Source organism: Elephantulus edwardii, unplaced genomic scaffold, assembly GCF_000299155.1.
Source record: "Elephantulus edwardii isolate Elephantulus edwardi_28Jun2011 unplaced genomic scaffold, EleEdw1.0 scaffold00184, whole genome shotgun sequence".
In the NCBI taxonomy this organism is placed as follows: Eukaryota; Metazoa; Chordata; class Mammalia; order Macroscelidea; family Macroscelididae; genus Elephantulus; species Elephantulus edwardii.
This window is the reverse complement of record NW_006399934.1, coordinates 4739621-4754513: the sequence shown is the minus strand read 5'-3', so window position 1 is coordinate 4754513 and position 14893 is coordinate 4739621. Positions and strand designations below refer to the sequence as shown.

At 34.5% G+C, this 14893-nt stretch overlaps 1 protein-coding gene across 1 annotated transcript; it reads right to left on the bottom strand.

Annotated features, from left to right (window-relative positions):
• Nucleotides 1–3331: 3331 nt before the first annotated feature.
• On the bottom strand, nucleotides 3332–4285 carry LOC102847925 (olfactory receptor 12D3-like). The gene has a single exon (XM_006896241.1). The coding sequence runs from the start codon at nucleotides 4283–4285 to the stop codon at nucleotides 3332–3334; it is 954 nt and encodes a 317-aa protein (XP_006896303.1).
• Between the last annotated feature and the right edge of the window lie 10608 nt (nucleotides 4286–14893).

Sequence of the window (14893 nt, the reverse complement as noted above, 5' to 3'; positions counted from 1 at the left end):
ATAGATCACAACAAATTGTGGCTAACTTTGAGGAGAATGGGAATCCCAGCACACTTGATTGTGCTTATGTGAAACCTATACTTAGACCAGGAAGAAGTCCTCAGAGACACTGCATGATTCAAAATCAGTAAAGGAGTGTGTAGTGATGCGTGTTTTCAATCTATATGCAGAACATATAATTTGGGAGGCAGGACATTATGAGGAGGAATACGGCATCAGAGAAAGACTCATCTACGACTTGCAATACGCAGATGAAACAACCTTGCTTGCTGAAAATGAGGAGGACCTGAAGAACTTGCTTCAGTTCTTGAATATTGATTGAAGCTCAACATCAAGAAGACAAAGATTTTCACCAAGGGGCCAATTGGCAACACCATGATAGATAGAGAAGCAATGGGGTTTTAAACAGTAACAAACTGCTTGGCTCCATGATCAACACACTTGGCATCAACAGTCAGAAAATCAGAAGAGAATTTCACTTGAAAAACCTGCTATCAGAGACCTCTCCAGAGTTTTGAGTATCAATGATATCAGTCTAGAGACTGAGGTGTGCCTGATCCAGGTGATGGTCATTGCAATTTGCTTTGCCTCAGAGAGCTGGACAACGACTAAGGATGGCAGAAGATGAAATGGTGCCTTTGACTTATGGTGCTGGAGAAGAGTCTTGAACACACCATGGACTGCTGAGAAAACAAATTGGTCTATCTTGGGGAGATGGAAACCAACTTTCTTCTTGGAGGTTAGGATTTCGAAGCTCTGTCTCACATAATTTGGACATGTGGCCAGGAGGGATTGGACCACGGAGGAGAACATCATGCTCAGAAGGGTGAAGGAACAGCACAAGAGAACAAGGCCCTGGCTGAGATGAATCAATACAGTAACTGGGGCAATAGAGGTAGAGTGTGTTAGGTTCACTGAGACTGGCTCAGAAAAAGGCAGGCTTTAAAGCTGCTGTACATAAGTTTCATGTAATTTGCAGGTGACTTAATGGCACATAGCAACAATAATTGTTTTGTATGGAAAAATATAATCTTTCGTTTTAAATATCTTTTGATTTAAATTATCATTTGAAAATATTCCATGAGCTCTGATGCCCTTAATGATAAGAAGTTGTGCTGCAATTTCAAACATGCTTAGTTTGAATCCACCAGCTGTTGTTCCACAGGACATGGATTGGTAATCTCCGCCAGTGCATTTATTACCTTCGGAAATGCACTGGAGGATCAGCTGTGGGTTATTTCTGACTCAATGACACAAAACAACAATAGATAGAGAAACAAGCTATATAATTAAAGTGGAAGAAGTAAACTTTCAACTGATGTTGACTCTAAGTAGGATAGCAGAATAATTTTTCCCAAGTTATTCTTGTTCAAAGCCTAGTAGATCTATTTTGAGGAGATTTACATCACCAAATCTTTTCATTTTGCTCCCTAAATATTTGTAGATTTAAGGATATTGTAATTCTTTGTTTCCATTTAATCTAAAAGTAAATCTCTTTTTTGAGTCAACCTAATGAATAACAAAGACCTCTTTTTTTATTTTGTACCTAATAGATACTAATGATAATCTTAAAGAGACACAAAAGATCTAATTAACATAAGTCTTTTATTGTTGTGCACTGTGAGTTGAGTTGCTGGGTAATCCAAGCATAAAAAAATATTTTATATTCATTTGCATACAAAAAAAAGAAATCAGTTCTTTTTCATAAACCTCAGAGATTTTGTTCTTGTCCTTATGTCTTGTCTTTGCCCTTCTTGGTGTGCAATAAAGATTCTACCAGTAAGGAGAATTTATTCTATATTATATAGATCAGCTGATTTTTTTTCAGTTAAGTAGCGATTAGACGACTTTTCATGATATTTTCTATTGTCCATACATTTATATATTTATGTGCCTTGGACTACTTTTGTTTCACACAAATGATAACCAAACACCTTATGTGAAACTTTGCCCAGTTGAACTATTTTCTTTCACCATTATTTTTTCAAGAACTCCCCTGATTTGTGCTTTAGTGCAATGTGTTATTATGTACCAATAACAGTTAGAACTGACTCAAAGCTGCCCTGTTAACAGATTTTCAGCTACAAATCTCATGTATGGAGACTGCCTATTATTCTCCCTCAGAGGAACTCCTTATCCTCTAGAACACAAGCACTCCCAACTGATTTTCAATTCATAATAAAATCAAGCTAATTCATCTGGGAACTAAATGGGTGTTTTTTTTTCCTTCTTGGTCAGCTGGACAATATAAATCTCTTATGATTCATAAATTAAGAAATAGCAATTGGTGCAACTGAGATAAATGACTTGTTCATATATGTACTTGGCAAGCCCTTTAGATATGTCATAGCCAAATTGTAGCTATAACTTTTCCTTGAATAATGCTTGACTTCATGGAAATGTATGCATGGATGAGTCTATGAGAACTCAGCATGTGATGAGAAACTTCCTCTGCAAAGCCGCTTAATATCTCTTGAACAGACACATTCTATTAAAGTTTAATAACATGGAAAAAGTTTTCATAATTAGGTATAGCAACATGACATAACTTACTCTAAACACCTAAAGTATATGTACCTCAACTATCTTGTTAGAGGTTTCTACATACAACTGTTGTTTTTGTTGATTGCTGTAAAGTAGAGCATGACTCATAGTGACCCTGTGAACAAAAGGCCTGAAGATTTTCTATAACTATCCTCATTTATCAAAGTGCATAGCGTTTCCAGAGGCATGTTTTTTAGGAAGTGAATACCACTCCTGCTTCAACAAGGTCATTTGTACCAAATCTGGATTTACTGAAAATTTTGCTTTTATTCTGGGGTCTGCTCTATGTTGTCATTCCTCTAAGAATGTAATAAATAAATCATAGCACTATCCCTAAGTATGACATGTGCTGATTTCTAAACTAAAAAATAACTACCAAAACTGTTGCTTCTTAGTTAGTGTTAGGTCGCTATGAGTCGCAGGCGACTTGATGGCACATAACAACAAAAACAACAACAACCTATCCCTTAACTCTAGACCAGGTGAATTGACACAGTGACTGTGGCATGGGCTTGAGTGTATCAGAGATTGTCAGGATGGCCCAAGATAGGACAGTGTTCAGATTGGTTGTTCATAGAGTCATACTCAACTTGACAGCACCTAACAGCAACAACAACTTAAGTAAATAAATCAAGGCATAAAAATGGATTTATTATATATAAATCAATGCAGGACATAGTTCTAGATGATAGAAATTCCAGAGAGGAAAAACTGAAATTAGATACTCTTTTACTGCAGATAATGAACTAAAAGTCTTAATGGACACTAGATCTAGGTAGTAGTAATCCTAGTGATGTTTCTGGAAATCTTTAAACACAAACTTTTTCATGTAGATTTTCTTCAGAGCCAACATAACTTCTTTGTTCCTAAGAGTGTATATCAGTGGATTCAGGACTGGGGTAACTGCACTATATATGATGGCAACCATTCGGTCCTGAGCCATGGAGGAGGATGAGGCAGGTCGAATATATGTGAAGCCCACAGGTCCATAGAAGAGACACACCACCATGAAATGGGAGGCACAAGTGGACAGAGCCTTATGGAGCACACTGCAGGACTGGTGTTTGAATAATAGGAAACCAATAATATAAAAGTAGGAGAGAAGGGTCAGGAAGAAAGCCCCCATAGATATACTGCCTGTGACAATGGAAATAAGCCATTGATTGAGTAATGTGTCATTGCAAGCTAGCTCCAAGAGAGGCTTTACATCACAGAAGAAGTGATTGACATTCTGAGAGTGGCAAAAGTTCAGGCGTGCAGTCATGACTGAATGCATCAGAGCATAAAAGAAGCTGATGAACCAGGCTACACTTGCCAGCAGGAGGCATATCTGGAAATTCATGATGACCATGTAGCGGAGTGGATAACAGATGGCCACAAACCGGTCAAAAGCCATGACAGCTAGTAAGATGGCCTCTGTACTTCCCAGGAAATGGAAGAAATGGAGCTGAGCAATGCAGCCTAGGAAGGATATGGCCTTCCGCGTGGAGAGGAGGTTTATGAGCACCTTGGGCAGTGTCACTGAAGAATAGCAAATATCCAGACAAGAAAGGTTTCCCAGGAAAAAATACATAGGGGAATGAAGTCTGGGCTCCAGAATAATAATTAATAATATTGTTCCATTTCCAATCAAATTTATCAGGTAAATGATAAGGAAAATCACAAAAAAGAAAGGCTGCAACTCCTGGACACTGGTCAGACCAAGTAGAAAAAATTCATTCACTGTAGTGACGTTCTCCATTACTTGAGGAAGCAATGACAATGATTTCATATTTCTGAAGCTGTAAGCTTACATTGTGGAGGTTAAGCTAAGCAAGTTTACTGTTTAGAGACACATAGGGATCAGTTGGTGGCACAATGATTAAGTATTCATCCGTTAACCAAAAAAGTTAGCATTTAAACACATAAAGAAGCTGTGACAGTCTATTTCTGTAAAGATTTTCAGCCTTGGAAACTTTACCTTCAGTGATATGAATTGATACAGTGATTGAATACAACAATAGGCTCAAAAATGAAATGGCACAGGAAATGGCACAGGATAGAGTTCAGATGTGTTTCTCATAGGGTCACTATAAATCTTACTCTACTTGATGGCATCTAACAACAACAACAATACATATAGCTACTATTAATCAAAATCTACTCGATGACAAAAAGATTGATTTTCTTTGCCTAGGAATGAGTTACAGAGTAAAGAATGATATGGTTAATATCACTCCATAACTTATCTGATCTTCATTCATTAGTGTTCAATGCATCAAATTTTTTTCTTGAGATAGTTTTAAGTTTAGGCAGGATACTTAAGATTGTATGTTGACTCTCATGGACTTGTTTTCATTTCTTCAGCTTCAGTTGGAACTCATATAAGAATAATCGACGATCTCTTCCACATTGTGTGGCATGGTCTCTAAGGAGTCATGATGCTAACCCAAACGTGGTGTCTCCCTGGCAGCTCAAAATACCAGTGACTCTCTAAGAAAAAGATGAACAATCTCCTCCAGTGCAATACACAGCCTTCTTCTGAAAACTCACCACAGTGTCAGAAATCAGTCAGTTCTGACTCAATGGCAGTAACTTTGAATATCATGCTTCCTGGTGAGAAACAATATGTCCTCCCTAATATCAGGGATGTCCACTTTCATCACTTTTATGCAACATAGCATTAGAAGTTCTAGGCACTATAATAAGGAAAAAATAAGAAATGAAAGGCAAATACATACAAAAAAAGAAATAAAATCTTTGTCATTGTCTCTATGTAAAAAAGTCTGAATAAAAACTTCTATATCTAATGAGTTCTTCAAGGTTATAAGACACAAGATAATAAAAATAATTACATTTTTACTTATTATTCTAGAACATATAAAGCCAAATTTAAAAACTCAATTCTATTTATAACCTCTTCAAAAATTAATTACTTTAATTCATTACTATATATATTACAACCCACGAATATAAAGTTTATGCTAGATATTTCAAAACATTAATCTTCATGAATTAAAACATTTAACAGAGTAAATATGCCATTCTCTGCAAACTAATGTACAAGCTTAACACATTTTATATAAAAACAAACTCCAGAATTTCCTTTTTACAAGATTATAAAATGTATATCATATAAGAAATAACTGGAGACAATTTTTAAAAAGAAATATAATTTGGGAGAAATAAATTTACATCATTTGAAAGTTTACTGTATACTTAGAGTAAACAAGATTATTGTGGTATTGGCAAAAGGGAAAACATTGATCAGTGGAACTAAAGAATTCATTAACAGATTTAAGCAAACATGCCCAACTGATATTTTACAAAGGTAGAAAAGCAACTCAATAGAGAAAGAATTTCCTTTTTCTGAAGCTGTAAGCTTATATTGTGGAGATTAAGCGAAGCAAGTTTACTGTTTAGAGACACAGAATTTATAGTCATAAATAAATATAGACCAATCTACCAGTTAACTTTGATCTAAACCTCTGACCTAAATAAAATGCACAAAATAAACTAAAAATAGATAAAAGATTTAAATGTATAACGAAAATCTATAAATCTTTAAATAAATAGAAGAAAATCTTCAGAATCTAGAGCTAGACAAAGAGTTTTATACTTGATATCAAAAGTATACCGACTTGAAGAAGCAAATAACAATTGAACCTCAGCATGAAAATATATTTGCTAAAAAAAAAATTCCTTGGTAAGAAAATGAAAAGATAAACTGAAGACTAGTTTAAAATAGTCATAAATTTAGTGTGAAACATAAGACTGTTGCTGTTCTGTGCCACCAAGTCAGAACTAATTCATAGCTGACCCTCCAGCAGGTTGAGAGAGGGGGTAAATTGCACGGGAAGAGACTGCTGATCCTCCTGTGGAGCAGGTAGTGGATTTGAACTGTTTGTAGGGCAGAATCTTACCACTTAGTTCACCAGAGCTCCTTGGGGAAAAGAGCTTGTCTTTAGAATATAAAAAGATCTCACACTCTCAACAGTAAAAAGTTTATTTAAAAATGGGCAAGTGAAATCAATAGCCTTTTCCTAGGAAAAAAAAGACATATAAATAGCAAATAAGCACATGAAAAGATGTTTGACTTCATTATTAATCATCCAAATACAAATCACAGCCATATAGAAATTATCTCACATTTATCATGAAGACTACAACAATCAGAAAAAAAAATAGATATACTATGGTGAAATCTACCAGTTGTTCAGTGGGAGTAAGATAGGAAGTCTCCTCCTGCGTGATTTACTGCATCTGAAGACCTGCTGGAGGGTCAACTATGGCTTGGTCATGACACCACGGCACACAACAACATGATGAAATAAAAACATGAGAACTGCTGTGAGCTAAAATTAACTCATGGTGGTGAATTTTTTGGGTTTTTTTTAGGCTTTTAATGTTTATGATTCTTTTGGAAGATGCATTTCTACTAATTTAATTAATGTTGCAGTTTTTAAATCTCATAATATGTCTTACCTACAAATATACTTAGGGAGTTCTGGTAGCCTAGTGTTAAAGAAGTTGTGTTGCCAACCCTATAGCCCACGATTTGAATCCACCAACTGCTCAGCGGGAGAAAGACGGACAGTCTCTTTCAGTGCCATTTACAGCCTCTGGAAACTCTCAATAGGGTTAGCTTTTGAGTTGGTTCAGACTTAGTGGTATATAACAAGAACAACACAAATAAACTTACACATGTGAAACATTATGAACCACAATATTTATAATTTTAACAGTAAAATACTATAAGGAATCTAAATACCAAAAGTATAAGACTAGATTGATTATTATACATATTAAGTGGTTTTAATATCAATCAAGTTATCTCTTTAATAACATCATAATGCATGCTTCATATAGACACACACACAAAAAAAATTATGGCACAAATTATATAGAATGAGGAAACAAATTGTTAATTAGCTAGATAGGTTAATAGGAATGATACGTAGATAGAAGATAAATAGATATAACAAAATTCAGCTGGTTTACTAAATTATAAAAGAAATATACAGTAAATTAGTATGCTAATTTCTGTTTAAAATCTTCTCTGGTGGCATATTACCTCTAAATGTGTATAGAAGAAACTGATAGCAGTGATCATCTCCAGGTAATTAAAGAGCCCAGCATAGAGATAAAAAGTAGAAGGAATAATACCCTTTAGGCATAATATCTTTTGGATTTTATACCATCTTTTTAAAAACATGCATAATGATATCATAAAAAAGACAAATATAGTGTCAGAACAGAGGATGAGAGCAAGTACATAAGTACTTTCCCTTTAGTTGCTTTTATGTCATTTCTTAATGTTGAGATTTAATGTCAAATATTATTTTTAAATATATGTGATATCTTTTATATAATAGAATTATATTATTTTCTATCTATAACGCAAAGGTTATAGATGTCATACTTGCTTTAAAGATCTAAAAAATCAAAAGGGATGATGAACAGTTCATCAAATTTAAGGCATGCAATCATTTATTTCTATATGCAGAGATTTACACATCTACATACTATACTAGATTAAGATCTTTGAAGATGAAAACCCTGCAGAATCTTAGCTTTCATTTCCAAATTGTTAAGCCATTTGAAAATACCATACCACAGTATAGAAGAAAAGAGTAATTAAACTGACCACTCCTGCTAATTCAAGTGTTTCCAAAAATGGCTTGAAGTAAGCAGTTTAAAATTATTGGTAGTAAATATGAGACACATTACAAGAAAATTATAATCCTACTATAGAAGGAAAAGTAATAGTTTTATCTTCAGTTAGTTTAGAACTTCTGACTTTACCATCATTGTGTGTTCAATTTTTTCTAAATATAAATTTAATATTGTCTGTGTAGCTTCAAAGACAGAGCTCTCTACCCTATTCTACACTCTGGTTATGGACTTGTTCATTTCGCTTTAAATTTGTGTGTTCATTTGAATGATTAATTGAATTATAAAATTAACATGTCTAAATTGACCTTCTCCTCTCTTCAAATGTGTTAACTCTCCAATATACCACAACTTAGTGAAACAGAACAAAAAACACTCAATTGTTCAAATTATAAATTTTAGCAATACTTTGGTTTCACCATCACTTCCATTTTTCATTTTTATAAGTCATCAAATCTTAATATCTCTTACATTTTTTTCAAATCTCTCTTCATCCACACCCAAAACCTTGATGCCATTCACAGAGTCACTCACATAGTTACCCTATGGTTACATTCTCCCTGCTCCTTAACCAGTATTCATAGTGTACCCAAATTGGTTGCTTAAATTTCTGTGTTACAATATAAAGTTTCTGTTTTAAGCACTATGATAACTTCACCTGGACATGTTTAAGCACTGTCTGGATTATGTCTAGTTTCTCTTCCTTGGTTCATCTCTGTTATACATTGGATCTGGTGGTCATAGCGAATATCTTATTTTATTCTCATTTCTTAATTCTCTCTTCATCCCTAATTTCTGCTCTTTAATGTCTTCTTCTTATTTTTTTAATCCATCATTAGCTCTTTTATCAATTTCTAGCCTTTTATTTGGTTTATTTGAAGTTTTTATTCCTTTTAAAACTGTCTGGATCATGTCTGCAGTTTCTCTTTCTTTAACATACAGATATACACCCAAAAAATAAAGTATATAGCATGTATGTACAATTAAAAATACACATTTAAGTGAATATTTTCAGAAAATTGTCAGCATCTTGGAAGCCAAATGTATAACCTTTCCTAATCCTTAAAATTGTGACATCTTCCAGGCTCCCTTTCCAGTTTTCTGATTTTTTCCCTTTTATTTTTGTCTCTTGATTTGATCTGTGTGGTATGAACTGATGAACTGGGAAATCTAAAGCTGCTATCCCACCTACACCAGCTGTGAACAAAGGGTCATCTCTCAGATTGGGTTTCTCTCTGTTGTTGTGACCCAAGCTGAACCATTTGAGGTACAAGCATATGTTTCTAAGAAGTGTTCCCCTCTAAGTAAACATGGCCACAGCAGTCCTTATACAGAAGGTATGTTAATGACAGAAGACTGGTCAGCTAATATCATGTGGGAAATGTTGTAAAAGAAAAAATCCAGGGGAAAGAAATCCTCAAATGGGCCAAGGTGTTCCATTACAAGGACTTTGCTCATGCATGTCACTCTACCCAGACTGCTCTTTTCTCTCCCTATATTTTAATGCAGCCAAAATGTATGTGTCCTTTTCATCTCAAACTCTTTCTGTATTTCTCTTCTCAGAGCATGAGGTAGAGTCCAAATCAAAACTACCCTCCACTGGATTTTTGAGGCTGTAGATCTTAGTGGATGGAGAGTATCCATTTTCTTCCTAACAAGCAACTAGTGGATTCAAACAGTTAACATTTGGTGAGCAGATCAACCCTTTATGCATTACACCACCAGGGCTCCCTATGATAAACTACAAATTGTTAGGACACATTATCATATAGAACCTGGTACTCCCATTTATATGACAATCATTGTCATCATACTTCACCCACTTTATTCATGTCATCCTATCTTAAAAGTTTGTTATTATTAATAATCACACTTCCATAATCTCAACTTCAAGCATCCTAGACTCCTATCATTATTACCTAATTCTATAACTTGCCCTGTCAAATGTTGCAAATACTAAATTTTGGGGTCCTAAACTCCAAATTTTCCTTGGGAACATTGTCTTCAACTCTCTCACAGTTTTTCTTTAATAAAAGTCCTTTATAATAATAGCATTGTCAAAGCAAAAGATAAGTCATAGGTTTCATTTTACTTGATCTTTCACTGCCGCATGATCTTGATAATGCTTTCTCCGTCTGATTTCCTGAATATCACACCTCTCTTGGTTTTTGTTGTGCATTTTTCTCTGTCCTAACAATTATTCCTTCTAATTTCTTCACTTATTTCTCAGCATCTTCTCACAGTCTTATCTGTTACTTTCCCATAGCTCAGTCTTCCTTCACTTCTTCTCTAGCATCTTCCATTGATGATCTCCAGCCATTTGACGGTTTTCTATATACTGTCTCCTCCATTGATTCTCAAATTCCTATCAACAGCCAGAATCTATACCTTTAATTGCTGAAGATTTCTAGCCAATTTTCACTTGAATTTTTATAGAGCAAGCAACACTTAATTGGTTTACTTTTCTGTATATATGGTAAGTGGATATTCTATTCTCTCAGGTGCTTCAGTAAGAACTACGTATCATCTCTTGATTCACTTGTTTGCTCACATTCTGTTCTACTGACTCTAGCTCAAACATGAGTGCTGATGCTAACTATTTCTTACTGTTCAGGTTGCCTATTACTTTGATAAATCAGCATCATCACTCATTTGGATTATTGGGATGATCATCATATTTCTTTGGACATGTTGTAAGGAGAGACAGGTCCTTGGAGAAGGACATCATGCTTGCGAGGGTGGAGGCCCAGCGCAGGAGGGGAAGACCCTCTATGAGGTGGATTGATTCAGTGACTGGGGTAATCGGGATGGGTGTGTCAGAGGCAATGAGGTTTGCACAGGATAGAGCAGGATTGAGGGCTGTTGTACATAGGGCCGCTATGAGTTTCAAACGACTCAACGGCATATAACAACCACAACCACAAACTAAACTTACTTATATGGGAGTACCTACGGGTTTTCTGTTAAATATATACTCCCAGCTCTCTAATGGGCCTCAACTTGGTTAAAGTGAACAAGTCAAGAGAGTAACCTACAAGATCCTACATGATGTTGCCCTAATTTACTTTCTGCATTGACATTTTGTCTTTTGGCTTTCAATCACACTGACTTCAGTACTGTCCCTCAAATTCATTACCCACATTTCCTTCTCAAGAGCAGCTCTCCACTCAACCTAGAACAGTCAGTCTTCTATTGGGTAAATTGAAAAGTCTAGTTTATATAAATATATATCAAATATATATATATTTGATATCTGGTCCCTTAAGTCATCTCCTCAGTGTGAACTTCCTTGGCCTGCATTAAAGTTCTAAAAAAATAATCCATTAAAGCATTTTCTATCAGCGTTTCTATCTTTATTTTGTTGTTACCATTGGCATTTTATTCTAGGATATTAGCTTTTACTTGATTGCATTCTGTATTTTTTGTTTTACTTAAATACAAGCTCCATATTCCAAAACTCTAAACTTAAACATAAGTTCCATACTCCAAAATCATTTCCATGGAGTAGACTCTGACACACAGCAACACTATAGGACAGAGTAGAACTGCCCAGTAGAGCTTCCAAGTCTATATTATCTTTCTGCTATGGAATAGAGGTTTGAGCAGACAGTTTTCAGCATAGCAACTAAATATTTTAGTCACTGCACCCCCAAGACTTCATAATATATACTCCAGAAAGAAAAAACAATATAGTCTGTTACTTTCTACTATATGTGGTAACCAATTCTAGTGCTGGCAAATTATTGTTCTCTATATACTCATTGTATTTATTAACAGATTGATATTGCTTGTTAAATTTTTGTTTATTATGAAAACAACTATCTTAAAGTCAGATTTATTTTTTACAAACAATTTAATCAACAATTTATTCACCTATTTCTTAAGTATAATGTTATATTTACAATGGAGTCTTTTATTTTTACCACAGTAATTGGTAACATGGAAAGTGGATGGTATATAATGGTACTTACTTACACAGTGCCAGTTGTTTTAAAAATTTATTTTGGACTGGACAGTGCTGCATGACACTAATTATTCTTAATAATTAAACAAATTTGGAAATAGTATTTGAAATTTTAATAAAAATGGAAAGTTGAAATTGCTGAAGGAAAATAGACAAGATATACATTCCATTAATATGAATATTTATGAATATGAATATGAATATAGAATAGATATCTTAAATTGAGGGAGCACTAATGCAAGCAGGAATGGAATCCACTTCCTAAACAACATACCTTGGAACCTCAGTGAACTTTGATAAATGTCAATAGTTATAGAAAGGCTTCAGGCCTTTTGTTCACAGGGTTGTTATGAGTCATGCTTGACTCGAAGGCAATCAGCAACAACAACTAGTAGCATAGTTTGTAGAGAGTTGCACTGCTAACTTAAAGGCAGCAATTCAAATCCGCCAGCAGCTCCATGGAAGAAAGATGAGCAATCTCCAGTGCTATTTCAGCCTCTTAAGACCTGCTGGAGTGTAAACTATGAGTCAGTTTCAACTCAATGCAATGAGTTTATCTTAAATTGAATAGTGAAGGAAAAAGAATTTATCTCAAACATCACAAATATTTTGAAAGACATAGTGCACACTCAAGTATTAAGGATATATGTATATGAAACTATATAAGTAGATACCTTATACTATAGTTCTGAAATGTTTTATTTATTCCATATAATAGTATGATGCCCTTTGCACTAATAATCACAGCACTGCAAAATTATGTAACCTTCTAACATTAAACGCAGTCTTAGATGTTATCTATACTGAAAATGAGACTTGCCACTTCTATTATTTTTTTATGTGTATCACTTTTATAACTTTGACATGCATTTAAAAATAATCTTGTTTTCCCCTACACTTTTTTCTACCCTTTTCTCATCATTTTCTCTCTTTCTATATCTCTGCATCTGCCTTTCATTCTCATTCTCTCTACCATTCTCTCATACAATCACTAAACAAATATATTCAGACATTTGATTACAAAGTACAGCTATAATCAATCACACAGAGTTATGTTGAGAAAACAAATGTTAGAAAAAATATTAGTAATTTAGAATTTTCTAGCTAACAATTTATGTCTGAGCCCACTTAATGTTCCATCCTACAATTCCTACCACCTTAATTCAAAGAGATTATCCAGTCACTTCCACTGAACTATTTTAATAGCCTTAACTCCTTTCTATCAGAAAGTTACTTCTCTAATCTTTTAATATGTAAACTACAAGTTGATTCATCTTGGACTTCTCTCTCAGTACATACCTTAGAAAAATATAACTCTTTGGTTCAGAATAGATAAAAATAATCAGGGGTCTGGTGTATTTTTCTTCTTGAATAAAAGTATCATAGAGCATATTATGATCACAACCGATCTTTTATTACAGACAGCTAAGATCTATAGGTAAGACTATCAGCAGAGCTCATCCATTACCTTGAGCAAATGGGAAAAATACAGGGTAGTGCCTCTATAAATAATCGCAAATGACATTTTGGGCATTAATATCTTGGGATTTTTCTCTCTAAGGCCTGAGCTGCTCCAAACTTCTCCTCATAAATTCAGTTTTATTCTTTAGTGTGTTTTTAAGGCCACTTTTTTCCTAGAAAATAAGCTTTGATCAAAGTCTTATATGAGACTCAGGGCTGAGTCTTGAGAAGACAAGAAAACATAAAAGGCATCATATTCTTGGGAAGTCTAACATGTAAATGATGCAAAAAGTAGTATCTAGTTTAGAAGAAAGATTTGGGCAAATTATGGTCATGAAACAGAAGACTAAACAGTGGTGATTAATTTGGTTAATTTATATTAAAGGATTGAGTGTTTATATAGACTAAACAGAAGCTGCTTTACAGAACCTGTTAAAATAACACAATGCAACTAAAGTTATTATTTGCATTATTATGATAAATATTCATCCTGAATGCAAATAGTTTTTCTATCAATATTTTTTTTCCTACTCATGATATCTTTCCTGACTTCTCTTATAAATCAACCAAGCCAGTAAAATCTCTTTCATAATATTAGCAATTTAAGCTGAATTTTTTTTGTTTCAAAACTGCCACTTATACTCAGGGGATGTGGTAAAAATAGGTCAGAAAAATACATAGATTAGTTGTAAATCAGAGTCAATAAAATGAATCTCAGCAAACTGGGTTGAATAAAGCTATTTCCAAAAATTTACCAATTCCCCAACAAAATTAGTTAAGTGGGAGTTAAGTTGCCAAATATCCGTGATATCCTAGCAGATTGACCTTACTGAAGAATCATAAATTTAGAAATCAAACAAAAAAAGGATGGTTGGTCTTGAGTTACATTGCTCAAGAAACAAACACAGGTCTTTCATGCAAAGAGTGAGAATTTTACTATTGAATCACCCTCTGAACCTTTCCCTATCCTGAGTCAACCTCACCACCTCTGACACTGCTTCTGATATTATTTTAACCACTGGGAATACATCAGTGAATCAGTCAGCTAAGATAATTGCCTTAATGGGGGTTATGTTCTGGTTGTTGCTAATGTGTTCTGTCGAATCAGAACAGACCCATAGCTGACTCTTTGGCAGGTTTTCATGGGCATTAATCATTTAGGAGGAAGTGGTTATTTTTCTCCTGCAGAGCAGCTGGTGAACTCAAATTGAGTGCCTTCACGATCGCAGTACAACTCCTTGCCACTAGGCCACCAGAGCTCCTTGGTGCCTG